This window comes from Nicotiana tomentosiformis, chromosome 3 (genome assembly GCF_000390325.3).
Source record: "Nicotiana tomentosiformis chromosome 3, ASM39032v3, whole genome shotgun sequence".
Taxonomy (NCBI): Eukaryota; Viridiplantae; Streptophyta; class Magnoliopsida; order Solanales; family Solanaceae; genus Nicotiana; species Nicotiana tomentosiformis.
The window spans coordinates 83,192,035-83,217,090 of record NC_090814.1 but is presented as its reverse complement, the minus strand read 5'-3'; the positions used below and the strand labels follow the sequence as shown (position 1 = coordinate 83,217,090).

General features: G+C 41.9%; 1 protein-coding gene and 1 non-coding gene across 2 annotated transcripts; one reads left to right on the top strand and one right to left on the bottom strand.

Annotated features, from left to right (window-relative positions):
• Positions 1 to 2,309: 2,309 nt before the first annotated feature.
• LOC117281734 (small nucleolar RNA R71) lies at positions 2,310 to 2,416 on the bottom strand. Its single transcript, XR_004512370.1, has one exon. It is a non-coding gene; the product is annotated as a small nucleolar RNA R71 (small nucleolar RNA).
• A 673-nt stretch (positions 2,417 to 3,089) lies between these two features.
• On the top strand, positions 3,090 to 4,308 carry LOC138908095 (uncharacterized). The gene is made up of 2 exons (XM_070198735.1): positions 3,090 to 3,280; positions 3,507 to 4,308. The coding sequence occupies exons 1-2, from the start codon at positions 3,090 to 3,092 to the stop codon at positions 4,306 to 4,308; spliced, it is 993 nt and encodes a 330-aa protein (XP_070054836.1).
• Positions 4,309 to 25,056: the final 20,748 nt, after the last annotated feature.

The following is a 25,056-nucleotide window of genomic DNA, read 5'->3' as shown; positions in this document are numbered from 1 at the left end:
ATGCCACTTTGGTTTGCTTATGGCTTCGAACCCTCGATGAGACCAAAGGTTTTTAAGATGCTAAAGTATTTTTAGACGATGTTTTTGTCGAGGGTAACCTTTTAGTAGGTATTGAATTTTTGTAAAGGCCTTACTTTCTTGTTACGGACTTCGGACGTCTCCGAACCATTTTTAGGGTGGCCGTAGCCTTTTATATTTGGGCACCGCCTAATAGGTTTGGTGCTTCTAGGATTAGGTAGCTCGGGATGTCTAAATTGTCTTCGAGCGATAGTCTCCGAGTATGGGTAACCCGTGGGCTCGATAGTCCCCGAGTAGGGGTAGCCCGTGGGCTCTAAGATCCGGGATCCAAGAAGAAAAAATGCGTAGTAGCAAAGTGGAATTTTCTTTCATTTCTTAGTATGCAAGGTACACGATCGAAAGCGTAAAAAAATAGAACTTGTGCCATGGCAAGAGTGGACTATGTGGGCACGGTTCATACGACCGTTTGGCCCTTACAATGAATCCTAACCACCAAGCCTTAGCTTTTAGCACACAAGGTTTTCTTTTTCCCTTGCTAAAGACCTTAATCCGAGGGTAATGGCCATTAGTATTCGAGGTCGAACTCGTGAGGGCTCGGATATTGTTGACGTGTGGACGGAGGCCAACAATGCAGGGGCAATTATGTAATTTTTAAGGCAACTAACCTAAACCTATATGAAGCCTAATTCGCCCAGAAGAAAGGAGGAGCTGTTTTTAGGAGATTTTGGAGGCAAGAACAAGAGAGAGAAGACAGAGAATTTCCTAAGAGTTTTTATCTTCTTCTTCTTACTTCCATTGTTGATTATGAATTGTTATAGTGAATTTGTATCTATTAGTATGAGTAGCTAAACCCATCATCTAGGGTTGATGGAACCAATTGTTGGATGAAGTTTTGACTATGTTTAGATATAATTGAGCCGTTCTTATTCTATGATTGTTCAACTATGTGTTGTGTTGTGATTAATTGAAAGGGCACTTGATTAACCGTGTCTAGTTACCTTGTGTTGCTTAAGAAAGAACACTTGGTTAGACTGTTGTTGAACAACACCACTTTCGGGTAAGTTAAGAGATTAATTACTTGAATTTAAAAGCGGGGTTAGAGATAACGAAGCTTTGGTGGGATAATTCTGAGTTGCATAAAATGTTAACTAGAGTAGATCGAGAGAATGCTTCTAGTAAATTATCGTAATTGATCGAGAGATAATTACGGTAGCCCGGAACTCATAATCCTCATAGAGTATTACGGCGAGATTATAGCTAACGTGTCAGGAATTAGTCCGGCAATTGGGGAAATCAATAGCCCTAGATCCGTTTACCTTTGAATTCAACTTTATTCTTGATTATTGCTAATTTTGTTGTCATTTTTCATTAGATAAATAAATTCCACTTATGCTCTATTAAAAATCTTGCATCCGGAAATTGTCTGAGCTTATCATTAGCATTGTTAAAAGTTGTAGTAAATAGGTTAGTTCCCTGTGGGATTCGACTCCGGACTTGAACAGGATTATATTTGCAGCGACCGCTTAGTCCTTTTTACAAGGCATAGTTGGGCGTGATCAAATTTTGGCGTCGTTGCCGGGGATCTAACGGTGTTATTTATTACAACTTAGAAGAATTGCTAAGATTCTTAATTTAGATCAACTTCCTACGGTGTTAAAACTTTTCCATTGAAATTCTCATGTTTGAACTCTTCTGTGACTCAGGTGTATGCCTAGAAGCTCTTTGAGGACTGGTGAACTTTTTGAAGGACTCTCAGACCCGAGAAAGCATTCAGGGCATTGAATCGGGCCAACAAGAAGAACAAACAGTTAAAACAAAAAGACCAACTCGAAAGTGAAATGGACAATGTGGACGATGTCAACGTAAACAATCGGAATGATCGTGTTGACCCAAACAATGGAGTGGTGGCACCTCTTGTGCCGTAAGTTGCTCTTTATGATTGGGCACAACCAACTACTGATAACCTGGCCACCGCCATTGTTGTTCCTCAGATACAAGCGAAGACATTCCAGATTACTAACAACATGCTGCACCTGTTGCAGAATAAGGGACTGTTCTCAGGGTCATACATCGAAGACCCACAACAACATCTGAAGAACTTTCTATCAATTTGTGTGACTCAAAGACAGTCGAATGTGACTCCTGAAGCAATTAAGTTATTATTGTTCCCATTCTCAGTGACTGGAGAGGCTCAAACTTGGCTGAATTTGCTCCCAATAAACTCCATTGATACTTGGGAAGAATTAGTCAAGCAGTTCTTAAACAAGTTTTATCCTCCCAACAAGACTGCAAGGCAAATTGATGAGATATTGCAGTTCAGGCAGAAACCGACTGAAACCTTGCAAGAAACCTGGGAGAGGTTTAAGGGTATGCTAGTGAAGTGTCCACACCATGGCATTACAGATCAGATGCTGGGACAGAGATTCTACATGGGTTTTGCAGACAGTTTGAAGGCTAATGTAGATGCTTCAGCTGGGGGTGCATTTTTTAGCAAAACGTTCACAGAGTGCAAGATTCTTCTCGACAAGATGGCTCAAAATTCAGGCTGGATGACTAGAGGTACGACACTTATACCAATAGTGCATTTTGTTGCTCTTGACCCAAACAATTCCAATGCAGAGAACATAGCCACTCTAATGACCCAGATGAGCTTACTGACAAAGAAAATTGATGAGATGGGTACAAAGCAAGTGCACATTGTTGATACAACAAATGGAGGCTTGTGCACTCCTTGCATAAACCAGTCATATGTGTGCTTGTGGAGTGGAGAGAATGACAACCAGGGCTTCAGAGAGGAGATGAATTATGTCAACAATTTCAGAGGTCAGAGGCAAGGTGGGCAGCAATGGGGACCAGCACCAAAATAGCAGTACAGATCAAATCAGCCACAACAGAACCCCAATCCAGGAAGCGCACGACCACAAGGCCAAGTCGTGCCTTATCAAAGGCAACATGGCTATAATCAGCAGCACCAGCAACAGTTGACCTACCAACCACCTCATCAACAGCAGGACAGCAACATGACAGAAATCAGGGGCATGCTACAATAATTTATTGGGACAAATGGTAAGATGCAAGAAAAGTTAGCAGCACATGATTCGATAATCAAAGGCATTGAAACTCAATTGGGACAACTGTCTATGGCCTTGAACATTCACCCACAAGGAACATTGCCTGCAGATACAAATATTAACCCAAAGGAACAAAATCCAAATCAGCTAATGGCAGTGAGTTTCAGGAATGGAAGAGATTTAAATAGAGGGTAAGAAGTTGCTCAATTTAGGAGAGAGACTACGCTAACTACTCCAGTTACATTAGAGGCAGGTAAATCAGCAGAGCTCACCGAGGTTGTAATTGAACAAGCACATGTTGACAAGGGTAAGGAGAAGGAAGGTGAACAACTCTCAGAACAGGTGGTAGAAAAAGCTTCCAACAAAGAAAAGACACCAAGTAGTGGGCAGAGGTTGACTCCTGCACCTTTCCCTCAGAGATTGGCAAAGCAAAAAAAAAGATGATCAATACAGGAAATTCATGGAAATGCTTCAACAAATTCAATTGAATATTCCTTTGATGGATGCTTTAAGGGAAATGCCAGGGTATGCAAAAATGATGAAGGATCTGATGTCGCGAAAATTTGACTTTCAGGACCTGCCCACTATAAATCCGACGCAGACGTGCAGCGCGGTAGTGACAAGACCTATGGCTCAAAAAGTGTCTGATCCAGGTAGTTTCACTATCCCATGCAACATTGGGAGTTATGCTTTTGCTAAAGCATTGTGTGACTTGGGGGCCAGTATAAACTTGATGCCCTTGGCAATCTATACAAAATTGGGCATTGGCAGAGCTAGACCGACCTCAATGTTATTGCAACTGGCTGATCGCACAGTCAAAAGACCGACAGGAATTCTTGATGATTTGCTTGTTCAAGTGGGGAAGTTTGTATTCCTTGTAGACTTCGTTATTCTTGACAGTCAAGTGGATGAAGAGATACCCATCATTTTGGGAAGGCCGTTCTTAGACACTAGGAGAGCATTGATTAATTGTGAGACTGGAGAGTTGAAAATGAGGTTGAACAATGAAGAAATAATATTCAACGTTCAACAATCCATGAAGATACCCAATGAATTTTCAAGTTGCTTGCTAGTGGAGGCCGTGGATGTGATACTGCAAGAGGAGGATGGGACCCTTAATGTCAGGGATCCGCTAGAAGCATGTTTGATAAATTTGGAAGAGATGGATGGTGAAGGGCTGGCGGAGTGGGTCATGGCTCTCGAGGGTCAAGGGTTATGAAAAAGGGAACCTCAGTTCGAGCCCCTGCACTTAGAAGAAAGAGTAACACCACCTGCAAAACTATCAATAGAGGAGCCACCACAGTTGGACCTGAAACAGCTTCCAGCTCACCTCAGGTACGTTTTCTTAGAGCCTAATTCTACTTTGTCTGTTATTATATCATCTAGTTTGCTAGCTGTGCAGGCAGAGCAACTCTTGTAGGTGTTACAAGAATGTAAGAATGCCATTGGTTAGACCATGGAAGACATAAAGGGTATCAGCCCAGCCTTTTGTATGCATAATATTCTCTTGGAAGAGGGGCACAATCCTTCCAGAGAGCATCAATGACGACTGAACCCGAATATGAAAGAGGTGGTGAAGAAGAAAGTGATCAAGTGGCTGGATGCGGGTATCATCTTCCCCATCTCTGACAGCAACTGGGCCAGCCCTATTCAATGTGTGCCGAAAAGGAGAGGAATGACGATCGTACAAAATGAGAATAACAATTTGATCTCGACTCGTACAGTCACAAGGTGGCGGATTTTCATGGACTATCGAAAATTGAACACAGCCACCCGGAAGGACCATTTCCCATTGCTTTTCATTGACCAAATGTTGGACAGGTTAGCTAGGCGGTCTCACTTTTGTTCCTTGGATGGATATTCGGGGTACAACCAGATCTCAATAGCCCCTGAAGGCAGAGAGAAAACATCCTTCACTTGTCCGTATGGCATCTTTTCCTTTCGGAGAATGCCTTTTGGACTTTGCAATGCGCCGGCTACATTCCAGCGATGCATGTTAGCCATTTTCACTGATATGGTTGAAGACATTATGGAGGTGTTTATGGATGATTTCTCCGTGGTGGGGATTCATTCGAAGATTGTCTTCACAATTTAAGAAGAGTGCTCAAAAGATGTGTGGAGACAAATTTGGTGCTGAATTGGGAAAAGTGCCATTTTATGGTACAAGAAGGAATAGTTTTGGGGCATCAAGTGTCCAGTAGGGAATTGAGGTCGACCATGCTAAGGTTGATGTGATTGAGAAATTGCCACCGCCCACTTCGGTCAAGGCAGTGAGAAGTTTCCTTGGGCACGCTGGGTTCTACATGAGATTCATAAAAGATTTTTCCAAGATTGCTAACCCTTTATGTAAACTTCTTCAAAAAGATCAGCCCTTTGTGTTTTCTAATGATTGCAGGTTGGCATTTGAGGAGCTGAAGAAGAGACTGGTAACTGCACCCATCATTGTTGCACCCAACTGGGAGCAACCGTTCGAGCTGATGTGCGATGCCAGTGATTATGCTATAGGAGCAGTCTTGGGGCAGAGAAAATACAAGATGATGCACTCAATTTACTATGCAAGTAGGACGCTTAGTGTTGCACAGCTCAATTACAACGTAACGGAAAAGGAAATGTTGGCTGTAGTGTTTGCCTTCGACAAATTCAGGTCGTACTTAATTGGTTCAAAAGTTATTATTTATATTGACCATGCAGCAATTAGGTACTTGATAGCAAAGAAGGAGTCAAAGCCACGCTTAATCCGCTGGGTTCTTTTGCTACAAGAATTTGATCTGGAAATCCGTGACAGAAAAGGGACGGACAATCAAGTGGCAGACCACCTCTCAAGGTTGGAATGAGCCAAAAAGAAGATGGAGGTTGAAGATATAACAGAGACATTCCTGGATGAATATTTACTCGCTGTGACAATGGAGGAGACGCCATGGTATGCTGATATTGCTAACTATTTAGCAAGCGGTATTGTACCTTATGAACTCTCTTCAATTCAAAAGAAAACGTTCTTTCGTGATTGTCGATCTTATTATTGGGATGAAACTCTACTTTTTAGAATATGTGTAGATAAAATGATCCAGAGGTGTATCCCCGAGAAAGATCAACCTTCTGTTTTGCAGACTTGCCATGCTTCACCATATGGCGGACACTTTGGAGGAATCCGAACAGTAGCAAAAGTGTTGGAATCGGGGTTGTATTGGATAACTCTGTTCAAGGATGCACGTGCTTGGGTAAAAAGTTGCGATGAGTGCCAAAGGACATGCAACATATCTCGACGTCACGAGATGCCGATGACCACAATTCAAGAGGTGGAGGTTTTTTGACATGTGGGGATTGACTTTATGGGGCCTTTCGTCAGCTCGTATGGTAACAAATACATATTGGCAGCAGTTGACTATATCTCCAAATGGGTCGAAGCGGTGGCTCTCCCAACCAATGATGCAAAAGGGGTGACATGCTTCCTAAAGAAAAACATCTTCACATGTTTTGGCACCCCGAGAGCTATAATCAGTGATGGTGGAACCCATTTTTGCAATAGAGCGTTCGCACGGATGTTGGAAAAGTATGGAGTTCACCATAAGGTAGCCACACCTTACCACCCACAGACGAGCGTGCAAGTTGAAGTGTCCAACAGGGAAATCAAAAGTGTCCTGACCAAGACAGTAAATGCGACAAGGATTGATTGGGCAAAGAAGGTGGATGATGCATTATGGGTGTACCGTACAATATTTAAAACTCCAATTGTTATGTCCCTATACAAGTTGGTGTTTGGAAAAGCATGCCATCTTCCGGTAGAGCTCGAACATAAAGCCCTTTGGGCACTGCGGCAGCTAAATTTAGATATGGAGATCGCAGGCACCAGCAGAGTCACTGAGTTATATGAATTCGAGGAATTTGGGTTCCATGCATTTGAGAATGCAAGATTGTACAAAGAAAGGATGAAAATGATGCATGATAAGCACATTCTAGATCAGAACTTCAAACCCGGAGATCTAGTATTGTTATACAACTTGAGATTGAGATTGTTTCCGGGTAAGTTGAAGTCCCGATGGTCAGGACCCTTCAGAGTGGTGCAAGTGTTCTCAAGTGGAGCTGTAGAAATTAAATCCGAAGATGGGACAAATAAGTTCACGGTGAATGGGCAAAGGCTGAAACATTACCTTGGAATGGTCGAAGAAAAGGGGGATAGAGTGGTGATATCTTTGGAAGATCCCCAATACGCGAGCGAAGAGTAATAATGAAAGCATGCGTCATGCCGCGACGTTAAATCAGGTGCTTCCTGGGAGGCAACCCATGATTTGTAGTAAATCGTCGTGTTGCGACGTTAACTCAGGCGCTTTTTGGGAGGCAACCCATTATTTTTCTTTACTCTTATTTTTATAATTGATTTTGAATAGCATTGACCGATCTACTAATGTGCAGGGATAAAATTATGCGCATCGGAAGGATTCGGGGGACGAAATTAATTCGGAGATAGGTAAAAGTGCGAAAAAGACAAATATTTGCTGGAGATCGATATCTGCAGCCGAGGATTGGACCGTGGAGTAGGCCGCGGATTTTGCACAGATCACTACCTCCCCGTTCGTGCCCGCAGATTGGACCGCAGATTTTACTGCCTTCACTGTCGCAAGTCCGCCCCCGCGGACTTGACCACGGATTGGGGCACGAATTTTGTCCCCCTCACTGTTCCTCATCCTCGGCCGCAGATTGGACCGCGGAGTAGGCCGCGGATTAGGCGGTACTAGGTTCAAAATTGGGTTTTTTTTTTGTTTGTTTTTCTTTCTTTTCTCTTCTTTTCTTTTCTTTCCTATTAAGTAGTTTTTTTTTTACTTAAACCCCCCTCCCCCCAACCGCCCACTCCCCCACTTCTTCTTTCCCTCCCCCTTAACAAAATCTAAAACCCTTCCCCCTTCCCTTAAAACACACGCCCCCTCTCCCTCTCCCTAAAAGTTTCTCTCATCAACAAAGCTTCTTCTCCTTCCTTCTCTTCTCCACTCAACCAATCCCCAATCTCCGTTCCTCCCAAAGATCTCCAAGTAAGTAGCATGATTCTATTCCTCTTTCTTAGTTTTTTTTTTGTTTTCAATTTTTTATTTTTCCCATTCTTATTGTATGTGTAGGATAGTAGAATCATGGGTACTCTTGTCTTGGTTTAGGATTGTAGTATATATGTGGCATGTGAGGCTAATAGATTTGGTTGAATTGGGGGAAGACATTGTTGAGTTTGTGAGGAATGGAAGTTTAATTGGGGCATTAGGTAACTTGGGGGGTATATGCACCTTAAGTGTTTGTTGAATTGCCACAATGAGTTTGAATGTAAATTGTGTGAGTGAAGTCTGAGTAACCTCCATTGGTTCCCATATTCCGCCGATTACTGATAGTAGTTTTTGTTGTGTAGGTACCATGACACCTTCAAAAAAGAGACGCACCACCGGAGCCTCGTCAAGTGGTCATGAAGGTTCATCCCGAGCACGGGCACCGGCCAGTGCAGCTCAGTTTGATCATACCAGGTTTGTCTCCAGAGCTGCCCAAAACCGTTTCAGGTTGAAGGCCACTAAAAAACCTATACCGGAAAGGGGTATTGACAGGGTGTCCCTCCAAGATGAGTGCCCTAATATGTATCGGGAGTTGATCAGGCGCAGGTTGAACAACTTTTTTGAAGAGCCGGAGGAGGGTAACTTGATGCTTATCCGGGAGTTCTATACTAATTGTCCTGAACATGAGGATAGAATATGCACTGTGCAACACACGAGGGTGGATGCCTCGATAGAAGCCATCAGAAGAGTGTATCGATTGCCTGTATTCAATAGGGAGGAGGATTTCTATGATACTTACAAGCGAGAACCCATCACATGGAACAGGTTTTTCCGAACTATTTGTGCACCAGACAAAGAGGTAGTGTGGGTTGTGCCGGGATCGAAGCTACACTCTGCCTCACTCACTTTTGAAGGAAAGTGCTGGTTGTACATCATCAACAGTCGCTTGCTGCCATCCCACAAAACCACGGAGGTATATGGTCCGAGAGTTGCCTTGATCTGGTGCTTCGTGAATGGCCATGATTTTGATGTGGCCCAGGTTATTCAGTCTGAGATGTTCGTCTGTTCACCACATAAGAGGTATGGGTTATTTTTCCCCTCTTTGGTCACTAGATTGTGCCGAGCAGCAAGGGTGCCTGAGAACCCAAATACGGATGGCATGGTGAAGAAAGAAGAAAAGATCCGGGCAGACAAAGTGACCATCGGGAAAGACCCGGTGGCACATGGGGCAACTCATAGTGATGATTCTGATGCTCCGGAGGAGGGCGATGAAGGGAAGGGGGAGGTTGGACCTGCCTCACCCCCACAGGAACAAGTTACAGCGGCTGAAGGACCATCCCAGGTCAAACGGAGTACACAGATGACAGCCTTAGAACAGGATATGGCAGGGCTGCGCACTTCCGTCACGGAATTGGGGGCTAGAGTTGATGCTTTGGCCACCCAAAATGCGAAGTCAGAGAAAAAAATCATGGGTTGGCTGCTTGCGCTGGGGAGGGCGTGCCATCTCGACCCTGGCACTGTCTCCGATCAAGACTGATCCACCAGGGAAGTTCCTTTACCTCGAATTACTTTATTTTGTATGACATGGGGACATGCCATCTTTTTAAGTGTGGGGTGGGGGATACTTTATTGTATGTTGTATGTAGAATAGTTTCGTAATTTATTTACATAAATTATTTTTGACTTGTCCCGGTGATGGATATCATTCGACGGGTTTCTTGAGGGACTAAAGTCGAAAGAAAAAAAATGTTAAAAGTAAAAAAAAAAAAAGGTGCGGTGAGCGTGGATTTTCTTTTGTAGTAGTGTATCAATTCACCTTTGGTTTTTCTTTAAACTACGGTTCTTTTCCAAGGGTTTCATTTGAACCGGTGTAGTTAGTTTTTATTTTTTTATTAAGAACTTAAGGCTATGGGCAGGATTAGAATAGGATCTCTTAACTTCGTAATGCCTTGAATATAGCGGGTACTTAGTATGACGTTTAGGCTCATTTGTTGACTCTTGTAAGAATGCCTTAAACTGTATGTTTTTAATTTGGCTTAAGTACTCTGATCTAAGTGTTTTATGATCCGATCTGGAGTGAATTATGTGCCATGTGTGTGTGAGGCTTGTGGTGTTCTGTGCACGACATTTGATGCCTAGAACTTGCCATGTGTGTCTGCAAAGCGAAATAGTAGTCTTGTTTAGTCTGGGAAGTAATATAGGCATTTCTTTATTGAACCATATATATACATATTCCACCCACCTATTTGTTATGTCTCGTAGTTAACCCCGTTGAGCCTGTAATCCTGTTTCCTTGGAAACCACATTACAAGCCTTATCCCTTGTTTGAATTGACCATCTTTTTGAATCCTTTACCTCTCGTAAGCACTTAAATTACTATGAATATATAAAGGATAAAGTGTGGGGTAGTTGGTGGGGCTTTTGAGTGGAACTAGGGAAATAAGGAGAAAGGTGCACCTTGTTGAAAAAAAAATGTATCATGTGTTAATAGTGTATCATGTTGATTAGTAATATTCTGTGATGGCTTTTAAGGTGATTGTGCTCAAAGAAGTGTGGGGTAATTTACGTAGTGTTGAAGGTGAAAATATTGGTTTAACTTAAGTGTGGGCTTGATTATAAAATATATGTATTAAAGTGTTTGGGGAGGGGGGGAGGGGGATGTAGTCACTATTATATCCAAATATATCCTACCCGACCTGCAGCCTACATTACAGCCAAATAAAGTCCTACTTGATCTTATACTGAACAAGCTCAATTAGTAGAGTAGTACACTGCGGGCAAGCCTATGGAGCATTTTCTGTGGCACAAGAATATCATTTCTGAGGGTGAGTGAATTCTGTTTATTTTGAAGTTCCTCAGTGTGCGTGAATTTTATTGATTATGGAATGAGTGTCTTTTGTAGTGAGCAGGCACTTGATTCACGAAGGAGAGGTAAGTCTGGACCTCTGAATAGAGTAAGTAAGCCGGTTAGGAATATTGCGTAGCCCGCGGGAGTCTACTCTTGAGGTGTAGATGATACACTAATGTATACTCAAACTATGTGAAACATTCTTGGTATGATGAGTTAGGGAAGTCGCTCAGTGAAGTTAGGCCTCTGTAGAGTGTGGTTTGATTGCTCGGGGACGAGCAATGGTTTAAGTGTGGGGTGTTGATAGTAGGCTATATTTATGCAATTTAGACACTATTTATACTCTAATTTAGCCGCACTTTATTGATATTTGAATGCTAAAAGATAACAAAATGCTATAATTAAGAATTTTATGCTTTGCAGGAGCCACTCCGAGCTAAGAGGAAGCTAAAGAGTATTTTGGAGTCAATATGGAGTGTGGAAGGCCAATCGAAGGTTAGCCCGGTCGAAAAGGAGCGAGAAAATCAAGCGGGGAGGTCCCCTCCAGGTGCGCGGCCGCGGAGTTGACCGCAAATTGGACCGCGCACTGGAGGCAGAACACTGGCTGAAATCCGCGGTCGCGGAAGGGCAGACGGAGGCCAACAACTCAGGGGAAATTATGTAATTTTTAAGGCGACTAACCTAAACCTATATGAAGCCTAATTGTCCGAGAGATAATTACGGTAGCCCGGAACTCATAATCCTCATAGAGTATTACAGCGAGATTATAGCTAACGTGTCAGGAATTAGTCCGGTAATTGGGTAAATCAATAGCCCTAGATCCTTTTACCTTTGAATTCAACCTTATTCTTGATTATTGCTAATTTTGTTGTCATTTTTCATTAGATAAATAAATTCTACTTATGCTCTATTAAAAATCTTGCATCTGAAAATTGTCTGAGCTTATCATTAGCATTGTTAAAAGTTGTAGTAAATATGTTAGTTCCCTGTGGGATTCGACTCCGGACGTGAACTGGATTATATTTGCAGCGACCGCTTAGTTCTTCTTACAAGGCATAGTTGGGCGTGATCAACCACTTTAAGTGTGTCACGTTCCAGTTGTTCGGTAGTTGTACGTCGTTTCCTGCTTCGAGTTTATACGAGCCTTTGCCGGTTATTCCGAAAACTCAATACGGTCCTTCCTAGTTTTGTCCTAGCTTCCCTTCGTTCGAGTTCCTGTTGTGTAATGTTACTTTCCTCAACACAAAGTCTCCGACTTGAAAATGTCGGAGTCTTCCATTGTAATACATTTCTATTCGATGTTTCTAGGCGGCCAACCGGACCAGGGCGGCCTCTCGCCTTTCATCCAATAGCTCCAGGTTCATGATCATGGCCTCGCCGTTTGGCTCTTTTGTCGCATATTGGAACTTGAGGCTCAGTTCTCCCACCTCGACTGGTATTAAGTCTTCAGCTCCATAGACTAATGAAAACGAGGTAGCCCCGGTGCTAGATTTTAAAGTCGTACAGCATGCCCATAGGACTTCGGGAAGGATCTCCTTCCATTTCCCTTTCGTACCGGTCAATCTCTTTTTCAGGTTTTGAAGTATGGTCTTGTTTGTTGATTCTGCCTACCCGTTTCCACTAGGGTGATAAGGTGTTGATAATATCTTCTTGATCTTGTGATCTTCAAAAAATTTATTTACTTTGCTGCTGAAAAATTATTTTCCATTATCGCAAATGATCTCGGACGGTATCCCAAATCGACATATTATGTGATCCCAAATGAAGTCAATGACTTCTTTCTCCCGGACCTTTTCGAATGATTGAGCCTCAACACATTTGGAAAAATAATCGGTCATGAATATCATGAATTAAGCTTTATCGGGTACCCATGGTAGGGGACCGACGATGTCCATTCCCCACTTCATAAATGTCCACGGGGACAAAACCGAGTGGAGCATTTCTCCCGGTTGATGGATCATTGGGGCGTGTCTCTGGCAGTCGTCGCATTTTTGTACGAAGTCCTTCGCATCTTTCTCCATTTCGGTCCAGTAATAGCCTGCCCTAATTGGATTCCGAACCAAAGATTCTGCCCCTGAATGATTCCCTCAAGTGCCTTCATGAACTTCTCTCAAGGCATATTCGGTCTCTCCCGGTCCCAAGCATCTGGCTAGCGGTTCGTCGAAGATTCTCCTGAACAATGCCCTTTCGATCAAGCTAAATCTGACAGCCTAGGTACGCAAGGCTCTCAATTCTTTGGGATCCAAAGGCAATTCTCCGATCTTTAAGTAGTCAATGTACTTGTTCCTCCAATCCCAAGTTAAACTCGATGAGTTTACTTCGGCGTGGCCTTCTTATATCACCAACTTCATGAGCTGCACTATTGTCCCCAAACTGAGCTGTTCTGATCTCGAGATACATGATGCAGGGTCCATTCCCTGAATTCATGCAGCGTTACTTGTAATTTGTCCAAGTACCTTCTCATCCGTTCTTCTTTTACTTCGAACATCCCGTTAACCTGATTTACCACGAGGAGGGAGTCGCACTTAGCTTCGATTGCCTCGGCCCCAAGGCTTTTAGCCAATTCTAAACCTGCAATCTTGGCCTCTTACTCGGCCTCATTGTTAGTCAATTTCACAGTTCTAATAGATTGCCTAATTACATTTCTCGTGGGTGGTTTTAATACGATGTCGAGCCTGGACCCCTTTGCGTTCGAGGCACCATCCGTAAAAAGGGTCTAGATTCCCAAAGTGGTCCTCGAGGTTAACATTAATTTCCTTTCGACTTCGTGTATTAAGGCCGGCGTAAAGTCGACTACGAAGTCTACCAAAATCTGAGATTTTATGGCGGTTCGGGGTCGATACTCGATACCATACCCGCTAATTTCAACAACCCATTTGGCCTATTGACCTGAGAGCTCGGGTTTGTGCATGGTGTTCCTTAGCGGGTAAGAGGTCACGACACATATGGGATGGCATTGATGGTACGATTTTAGCTTTCTGCAAGTGCTTAGCAAAGCGAGCGCCAATTTTTCTAGGTGAGGATACCTTGTTTCGGCCTCGCCTAGAGTTCTACTGACATAGTAAATAAGAAATTGCGTACCTTCTTCCTCCCGGACCAAGACTCCACTTATCGCCACTTTGGAAACCGCCAAGTAAAGGTAAAGTTGTTCGTCCGCCTTCGGATTATGCATCAGGGGCGGGCTTGATATGTACCGTTTGAGTTCTTCCAAAGCTTGCTGGCATTTTCGGGTCCAAGAAAAGTTATTCTTCTTCTTTAATAGTGAGAAGAATTGTAATGACCCGACCGGCCGTTTTGAGTATTACAACCCCATTTTTCCATTTACTGCTCAAATTGGGCTTTACAGTTGTTGTGTGACTTGCCGGGGCAATTGGTTCGGATCCGGTGAGGTTTTGGAATGAATTGGAACACTTAGTTCCAAGGTTTAAAGCTTAAGTTAAACAACCTCGGAATTTAATTCTGATGATTCCAATAGCTCCGTATGGTAATTTTGGACTTAGGAGCGTGTCCGAAAAATTATTTGGAGGTCCGTAATGGAATTAGGCTTGAAATGGCGAAAGTTGAATTTTTGAGAAGTTTGACTGGGGGGTTGACTTTTTGATATCGAGGTCGGAATCCAATTCTAGAAATTGGAATAGCTTCATTATGTCATTTATGACTTGTGTGCAAAATTTAAAGTCATTCCGGATTAATTTCATGTATTTCAACACAAGATATAGAATTTGAAAGTTCAAAGTTCATTAAGCTTGAATTGAAGTGAGATTCGTAGTTTTAGCGTTGTTTGATGTGATTCAAGGCTTCAACTAAGTTTGTATGATGTTTTAGGACTTGTTGGTATATTTGGTTGAGGTCCCGAGGGGCTCGGGTGAGTTTCGGGGTGATTTCGGACCATTTCTAGGCCATTTTTAGTTGTTGGTTTCTGCCTACAGAGGTGTGCATCGCGATCGTGAACATTTGATCACGTTCGCGAAGAGCAAACAATAGTTTGGAACCTTGTGAATCGCGGAAGCTCTTTCGCGATCGCGTAGAACAAAATCTCTGCTGCACTGACCCGATTTTGGAAGCTTATATCTCGCAATCTATAAGGAATTTGGAGATGATCCAAAAATGAAAGTTGTATCCCCTGATGTCTAGCTTTCAGAAATGCAAACCAATTGTCATTTGGAGTTGTGTACAAAAAGTTATGGTGGATACACTATAGGCTATCTGGGAAGAGTTTGGAAATTCTCTATTGCATATGGCTGCTTTTGGAAGCTTATATCTCGGAATGTATAAGGAACTGGGAGTTGAGCAACAGATAAAAGTTATAGCCCTTGGTGTCTAGTTTTCATAAAGCTAAACCAATTGCAAATTGGAGTTTTGTACAAAACGTTATGACCATTATACTAGAGGTTGTCTGGAAGAGTTGGGCATTTATCCTTCACGATCGCGGAAGGCAAATTTTGGGCTGGAAATTTTTGTTCTTCACAATCGCGAAGCATTTTCTGCGATCGCGAAGAGTAAATGACTGGACAGATAATGAATTGTGGGTTTTGGTTTCTTTCTTCATTTTCGGATTTGGAGCTCGGATTAGGCGACTTTGGAGAGGAATTTTTTCAAAAAACTTGGGGTAAGTGTTCTTGACTCCCTTGTGATTATATTCCATGAATTAATATTCGTTTTCGGTGTTAGATTATTGATTTTTCAAGAGAAATCGAAGGAATTTCTATAATTTCATAAAAATAAATTTTCGAGATTTGAACACCGATTCGGAGTCGGATTTGATTGAATTAGTATGGTTGAACTTGTAATTGGATGGGTTGTCGGATTTAGTGAGTTTCGTTAGATTACAATGTGTGATCCCCACGGGCGATTTTTGAGCTAAATTTCGAATTTTGATGGAAAATTAGCATTTTCTTATGGAATTAATTCCAATAAATTTTATTGGCTAAATCAAATTAATTGTGACTAGATTCGAGGCATTTGGAAGTTGATACGCGCAAAATGAAATTTCTGGAGCATTGCTTAGCTTGCTCGACATTGGATTTGGCTTGTTCGAGGTAAGTAACTCTTCTAATCTTGGAGTTGCGGGTATGAACCCTGAATATATGTATTTCATAAATTGTTGGGAGGTAACGCACATGCTAGGTGACGGGCGTGTGGGCGTGCACTATAGAAATTGTGAAATAATTGTTTATGTGGAATTTTGTAGTTAAATGATCTTGGCATTTTCCATGCGATTTTATGAGTTAAAGAAATTGAGTTGAAAAGCATATTAAAAATCATGTTAAGACTATGTGTCAGTATTATTGGGACCTACAAAGGTCATATTGTTGTGAAATATTTATTTTAAATTGAAAATTCATACTCAGTCATATTCATTTCATTGCATATCATATCTCAGTCTCTGTTGTTATTTATTGATACATCATATCATCATTTAGGGCTATTCTCGTGACATTGTGAGCCCATGAAAGAGAGACTGGAGAGATTGATGACTGAGGGAGGTCGAGGGCCTGATTGTGAGGATATTCTGGGATCGGGCTGCACGCCGTAATAGGCCATATTGGCTATATGTATATTATTATTATTGCACGTGAGTTGACCGTGCAGCACGTGAGTTGGCCGTGCGGATCCTTATATAATTATTGCACGTGAGTTGGCTGTGCAGCACGTGAGTTGGTCGTGCGGATCCTTATATTATTATTGTACGTGAGTTGGTCGTGCAGCACGTGAGTTGGCCATGCAGATCCAGATATTTATATTATGGCAGGTGAGTTATCCGTGCAATATGTGAGTTGTCCGTGCTTATAGCGCTTGGGTTGTAGGATCCCCTCATGAGTCTGTACACCCCCAGCGAGCGCAGTTGACTATAAACAGGGATCGGGCTACACGTTGCAGCAGGTATTGTATAGCGCTGAGTGATTGAGTGTGCTGAGCACAGTGAGAGAGAATGCGAGACAATGAGATTGAGTACTCTGAAAGTGTGAGTACATGAGTGCAATCTCTGAGATACATTGCATTGACATGCACACATGACATATATGCATAGAGATGTGTTTTCCTCATGATGTACGGTATCACATTATTCATAATTTCTCACACATTTTGACAGATGGGCATAGTGATGCATTTGTTTTACATGGGTTATCCGGAAGGAAAATGAAACATATTGTTTATTATTGAAAAGATGTTTGGATAAAATTATTGTTTTCAAACTATTCATATTATTGGCAAATTCGGCAAAAGATTTGAGTTTTTACTGATGGATTTGAAAGGAAGAACTATTATTTTTGAAATCATGATTTGGCTGAGCATTTTATCTCTGAGTTACTTCTGGTATTATTTGCTTATTATTGTTATGGACTGTTGTGGACTATTGGTTTTGGACCCGACCTTGGTGGAAGCTCGTCACTACTTTCAACCTACGGCTAGGTTTGTTACTTACTCAGTACATGGGGTCGGTTGTACTGATACTACACTTCTGCACATTTCGTGCAGATGTTGGTTGTTATTGTTGCTGTGCTCGATGGTTACAGGATTTGAAGATGTACATGCATTCCTGTTGTAGCTGCCTCTTGTTCATGGTAGCCTTAGATTTATAAAAGCTCTGTTTATGTATTATTCAAACAGACTATGTATTTATTTCATTTTCGCTTTGTATACTCTATTCTTAGAAGCTCGTGATTTGTACTACCAGTTCTTGGGGAAATGTATTGGTTTTAGATATTTTCTTTTAAATAATTGTCATTGTAATTGAATAGTTGGTAATTGGCTTACCTAACGGGTTGGGTTAGGTGCCATCACGACTAGTTGGATTTTTGGGTCGTGACAAGAATCGATGGCTTTTGTCTGAGGACCTCGATATGAACCATCCCAGGGCAGCTATACACCCGGTCAACCTTTGAACGACCTTGACGTTGTCCACCACGGAGATGTCCTCTATGGCTTTGATCTTGTCGGGGACATGAACCCAAGGAATTTTCTCGATCCGACCCCGAAAGCGCACTTCTCTTGGTTCAGCTTCATATTGTATTTCTTCAGTATGTCAAAGGTCTTATGCAAATGTTTAAAATGGTCATCTGCTCGCAGGGACTTTACTAACATGTCATAAATATAAACTTCCATTGATTTTCCTATCTGTTCTTCGAACATCCGATTTACTAGGCGTTGATAGGTAGCACTGGAGTTCTTTAATCCGAATGACATTACATTACAACAGTAAGTACCAAATTTAGTGATGAAAGAAGTTTTTTCTTGATCGTTTGGGTCTATCCCAATTTGGTTGTACCCGGAATAGGCATCGAGAAAGCTGAGTATCTTTGTAAAGGGAAAGAATCCTTGGGGCATGCCTTGTTTAAATCTTTGTAATCTATACATATTCTCAGCTTATTCCCTTTTTTTTTTACGTACTACCACTACGTTAGCTAACCAGTCTGGGTATTTAACTTTCCTAATGGACCCTATTTTAAGGAGTTTGGATACCTCGTCCTTGATTAATGCATGCTTGACCTCGGACTACGGTCTCCTCTTCTGCTTAACCAGATGGAACTTCGGGTCCATACTCAGCTTATGAGTGGTTACCTCCGGTGGGATCCCTGTCATGTTAAGATTGGACCAAGTGAAATAGTCTATGTTAGATTTAAGAAAATTAATGAGTTTTTTCCTGAGCTCGGGGGTTAACCCCATGCACAGGTATACCTTTCGATCTAGCAGGTGCTCGATCAATATGAATTGCTCTAACTCTTTGACCATCAATTTGGTGGTGTCAGTATCATCAGGAGCTATGAACAATCTCGGAACTTCGTAATCATCCCCCTCGTCTACTCCTCGTTCCTCTGGTTCGGTCGAGACCGGCATCAGTGATTGCTATTTAATTTCTTCCTTTCTGGTTGGCTCCATGTTTCTTGATGTCGAAACCGCCGGTACCGGGATTACCTCATCAACTGTGAATATCTCTTTTTCGGTTGGCTGCTCTCCGTAGACTGTCTTGACTCCTCGCGGCATAGGGAACTTCAATGCATGGTGAAAATTTGAGGGTACCGCCCTCATGTTGTGAACCCACGGCTTTCCAAATAGGGCGTTGTACCTCATGCCCCTTCGATCACGTAGAACTTTATCTCTTGGATCATCGCGGTAGTGTTCACTAGTAGGGTTATCTCCCCTATAGTGGTTTCGCATGCCATGTTAAATCCGTTCAACACCCGGACTGTCGGTGCTATTTGGTCCTGTAACCCCAATTGTTCTACGACCCTTGATCTAATGATGTTGGCTGAGTTACCTGGATCAATCAACACATATTTAACTCTAGATTTATTGATAAGTATGGTTATTACCAGCATATTATTGTGAGTTTGTACGATGCCCTCGGCATCCTCATCGCTGAACAAAATGGTTCCCCCGGGACATAATTTCGGGTGCGGTTTTCCCTTGTGATAGATACTTTAGTGTGCTTGGACCTTGGGGGACATCAACCTCTCCAATGATCATATTGATGAAGTGCTGAGGCTCCTTTTGTTCGGCATGTTTGTTGGCGTCCCTGTTCTTGAAGTGGTTTTTGACTCGATCACTCAGAAATTCTCGGATGTGCCCTTTATTGAATAACTGGACAACTTCTTCTCTCAATTGTCGACAATCCTCTGTCCTGTGGCCATGAGTGCCATGATACTTACATATCAAGTTAGGATCTCTTTGGGTAGGGTCGAACTGCAATGGTCATGGCCACTTGGTTTTCTTGTTGCGCCCAATGGCTGATATGATGTTGGCAACGTCAACGTTGAAGTTATACTCTGATAATCTTGGTGCTTCCCTACCCCCGAGCGGCATGTCGAAACCATTTTTTCTCATCAGACCTCAGATATTGGGCCTTCTATCGCCTCTCTTTTCGTTCCTTATGGGGTGACGCCGAGACCCATTTCCCCTTCGGTCCGTGTTGTATGGTTGGTACTGATCCCGAACCGGCCTTGGCTCATTATTGAAGGCTCTCTTAGACCTGTTGTCGGCACTGATGAGATAAACAAACCCAGAAGAGGCTCCGAGTTGTCCTTCCTCGACTCTGATTTTTGACTGGTACCTGTTGTGAACATCGGCCCAAGTTTGAGAGGCCTAGGAACTTCGGGGGGTTAAGCCCTGAGTGAATGCCCCGAACTCGAGGAGCACGACCGGTGCTCAACCAAGTGAACCCGGTCAAGCAAGCCTGTTAGATACTTTCTACCCAAACTCACTTATGAATAAAGAGAATACATATTTTCGTTAATTAGACAGTAAGGAGATCATGTATACAATACCAATTCATTACCATTAGTTACTTCATTTTAAAGTCTCAAATTACACACATTTTCATGGTCTTAAGTGGAACAAGTAATTCAAACACAACATAACTTGTGTTACTTCCCCAACACTAATATACAATCCACACTATGTCTACGAAGCCTCTAATAGATACAAAAGAGTACTATGATAGTGCTGGCAACAAGGCCCCGGCTATACCTCAAACACAATACATAAGGAACAAAATATACATGACCCCGAAATGAAGTGGGGCTCACCAAGTCAGCTGGGAAGAGGGTGTACCGCTATCACTGATCAATGTCTCCTGCTGTGGAACCACCTGCTACCTATTGAAGATACAGCGCCCCCGACAAAAGGGACGTTAGTACATATGGAATAGTACTAGTATGTATGACAAAACACCCTCTCAATAGAACGGTTAATAATACAAGCAAGAACAATCATAATATCAGTGGAAGCCTCAAACAACATCAAACCTCAAGTTAGGACCAAGACAATATTCAAATAAATTTCCATATTTTAAGTTGGGAGATCTTTAGTAACAATATGCCACCGTTCACAATACCACCGTACTTTTAGCACGGAGTCCGATCATGACCCGATCGGCTAGGCCGTCTCATCTGAGACATCAACCACAATCACAGTTTCAACTACAATTTTTAGCACAATCACCACCATGTATGGTGTCTGATCACGACCTGATCGGCTAGGCCGTCTCACCACAATGATGTGTGGATCGACATCATACTTTTCTACCAATCATCTCGTTTCATACTTCTTTCACATCTTTTCATTTCATTGGCACTAGTGGCCACAATTATAAAATCATTCTTGGCACGTCAGCCGTATTTAGTATTTCATCCTCACCTTTTATACTTTCAAACATCATCATCATCATCATCAATAACAAGGCATTTCAAATCAATGTTTTTAGTATACATGTGAGCAATTAAGAGTCTTAGGCACATAGAGTGTTTTCACAAAATTTGGCATAATAGCTTTCGTTTTAACTTAACTTGAAGTCAAAATATTTTTAATGCACAGCCCATACTTTGAACACATTCTCAAATGATAACATAATATGATAAAAGAATTTGGGATACATATTGAACATATATGTTTCAACACAAGCTTATTCGGAATAGCCAATTTTATAATGAACAACTCGGGACTTACATAAATTACATGAATACCGTTGGATTCAATTCTAAGAGAGGAGTTTAGCCAACATACCTTGCTTTGATCTTTCCTTAAATTACTACAATGTTCTGAAAATCCTATCAGTCCAATCTATTTAGAAACATAACAAAATTGAATCATAATTAGGAAGATTTTCGTGGGTTCACCTCATTTAGGCATTTCATCAAATACTAGGTGTGCAAATTTGACTACAAAGTTCTTATACAAGATTTTCCTCACCTCACAACCAATTCAATACCAAAAGTTTACTCATATTAGCTCAATTACATTCCCACCATCCTTATATTTACTTGCATGCATAAATAACAACTCTCCTACCCAAGAATCACACTCCCAATCTCCCATCTTCTGCCCAAACTCGAAATTGAAGACTAGGGTTAGAACATTACCTCTTAGATGAAGACCTTGTGAGTTTTTCTTGTGAATTCTCCAAGTCTCGAGCAAGGATTTAGGAACAATTAGCCTAGAGTTTCCTCTTCTCTCTCTAGAACACTTTCACTTCTCTCTAAAATATCAAATTTTTGCCTTCAAAATGACCCCCTAAGGCCTTATATCAAAATAAGGTCGGATAAGAAAATTTCCAAAAATGACCCTCGATACAGATTTGCAATTGCATATACGACCGCATAATGCTTCTGTGGTCCACAAAGTGGACCGCATAATGGCCCTTCGGAACTGGGCAATCCTGCCCCACTTTGCGACCGGTCTGCGGTTCGTATTCTGCGGTCGCATAATGCACCGCAGAACTCCCTTCTGAAAAATTTCATGTTGGATTTGTGATGGTTTATGCGGTCTGTGAAATGATTATGCGGCTGCATAATGGACTGCATAATGGTCCGAAATTTGCCCATGTTTTTGCCTCAGTCTGCGGCAGTTCTGCGGTTCGCATATCAATTCTGCGACCGCAGAATTGACCGCAGAAATGCTCTACACCTCTAAAAAAATTCTTCAACTCCCCAACGCACTGATCAATCCAAAAAGTCTCTACCCCGACATCACGAAACCTCGGGTTTTAGGTGAAATTTAATGGGGCCTTATATGAACGACCCAAACATCTACAATTGGAGGCAGATCCATCCGTTCCATCTGGAACCTCAACACGAACTCCCTGAGTATCTTATTGTCTCTTTGTTTAACCTTAAAAAGGTCTGACTTTCTGGTCTCGACGTTAATGGCCCTGGCATGGGCTTTCACGAAAGCATCTGCAAGCATAGCAAATAAGTCAATGGAATTTGGGGGTAAGTTGTGGTACCATATCATCGCTCCTTTGGATAAAGTCTCCCCAAACTTCTTTAGTAACACCAACTCGATTTCATCATCTTCCAAGTTATTTCCCTTGAGCGCGCATGTATAGGAGGTCACACGCTTGTTTGGGTCTGTGGTTCTGTTATACTTGGGGATGTCAAGCATAAGGAACCTTTTCGGGATCGGCTTTGGTGTCACGCTCAGAGGAAAAGGCTTCTGGATAAATTTCTTGGAATCCTGTCCCTTCAGTATCGGGGGTGCTCCCGGAATTTGATCGACCTTAGAATTGTATGTTTCCGCCTTTTTGTCATTAGCCTCAATTTTTTTCTTACCTGACTCCACCCGCTTCGTTAATGGTTCAAGCATTTTCATTATCTCAGGGTTGACCTCGGGCTCAGCTTCACCCGGTCTCTCTGTGACTTATTCGTTTCTTCGGGTACTTTCCCGGGATTGTTTGGGTTCGACCCTGTTGGGGGCGTGACCTTGATTCTGTAGATATGCTATTGCCGCCTATTGAGCCTGCAACATTTCAAAGATTAACTGTATGCTTACCCTATCACCTTCCCCTTCGGGCAATTCTCGAGCTGTCGGTTGGGGTCCCCTACGAATACTATTTTCGGGATCAGTTGACAGATTGATGTCGATGGCCACATGTGAGTTAGCATCGACCAGATCGACAACTGGGACACCGTTGGGATTAGTAGGAGGCACCTCGTTGCTAGGCATAGAATTGTTATTTTCGCCATAATGGCCAGATTCAGCGTCAACATTCAAATGGGCAGGTTGAGAATTCGACATTTTTTAAGCTGACCTGAAATTAAGACTTTAAAGAACAAGCGTAACATAGAGTGTGTTATGAAGATTTATATCAAATCACCACTATTATTCTTAGCCCCAAGGTGGGCACCAAACTGTTTACCCTTAAAATGGATAACAATTAAATTTGTACGCGGTTTTAAGGATATGTGAATTAATTCAACATAAATAATCAATGATATTAGATAAACGAGTTAAAGACAATGAATAATCAAACCACTTGTAATGTTACGGCCCATCTCGAACTTAGGTTGAACAATAGTTTTGCCCTAGATCGGACTCTCGGTTCGAAGCCAATTGTGAATGAAGAACAAACAGTAAAGTAAGAAGTTTGTAATAGCTAGAGAGCAGAAAAAATAAATTGTATTGCCTTGGTTTTCGTATTACAATATGTGTTATCAAAGAAACACTTCCCCTTTATATAGTAGGAGAGTTTCATCCCTAGTACAAGTCTAAAAAAAAGGTAAAAATCTTCCTTTCTCATTAATTACTGATATGTAACTGTCATCGAACAAGATCCACGCCGTGATATCTGATTGGTTGCGGATATCACGGTCCTCTATTCATCGTGTATAACCGTTCATTATGCTCTCTGAAGTCTCATAACTCATCCTGAGTCCGGGGTGCGTCGTTTTATCAGTCCTGATGGCGAACTCTTCATTCACTTTTCACGTGCCTCGATATAAAGAGTTCCCAGCTTCGATTTCGATCTCGTATGTTCGTGACCTCACTTAGTTTTATTCACCAGAAAATCGGGGTATGCGTTATCCCCGATTTTACCCGTATACACTAGTACAAATACAATTTTTTTGCTGATTCTACTTTATTTTGGAGGAACAAGATAAAATATCCATATCCATATAGCACAATATCTATATCAATATAGCACTTACTTCATACGAGTATGTTAAGTTAAGCAAAATGCAAGCAACATAGCTTAGGATTTAAAAAAAAAATAAAATTATATAGGGACTGGGAAAGGAGAAATATGGGAGAAAATTATAATGTGAGAAATCAAATACTAACCAATCAACTGAGGTATTAAAAATCGCAACATAATTACAAATGACTTTGGGTGTTTGGTGCGAAGGGAATGTTTTCCTTAAAAAATAAGTAATTTTTACTTATTTTATGGTATTTGGTTAAGTAGCATAAAATAATTTTTGAAATATAATATAAGTTAGACAGACACTATAAAAGACAAAATAGATAAATGCGTGCAATATAGTAGACCGGAGGTCTAGGGGCCAGGATAGCAATGACAAAGAGTAGGGCTAGGGATGGTGGTAGGGTGGCAAAGATGGGGTGGGGGTTAGGCTGAGGTTGGGGCATGCCGATAGGGGTAGAGGTAGGGGTGGTGGGGCAGGTGGGGGTTGGGATGGGGGGTGACGGGAGGTGGATGTGGGAAATAAGGTGGCGAAGACTGAAATAGAATTTAGAAAAATATTTTCTCCTTTTTAGTAAGAAGTCATGTTTCTCCGATTTCATAATATAAATATTTTTTAAAATATTTAAACTAACCAAATACCCATAATCCGTGACATAACATTCTTTCATCGTTTCA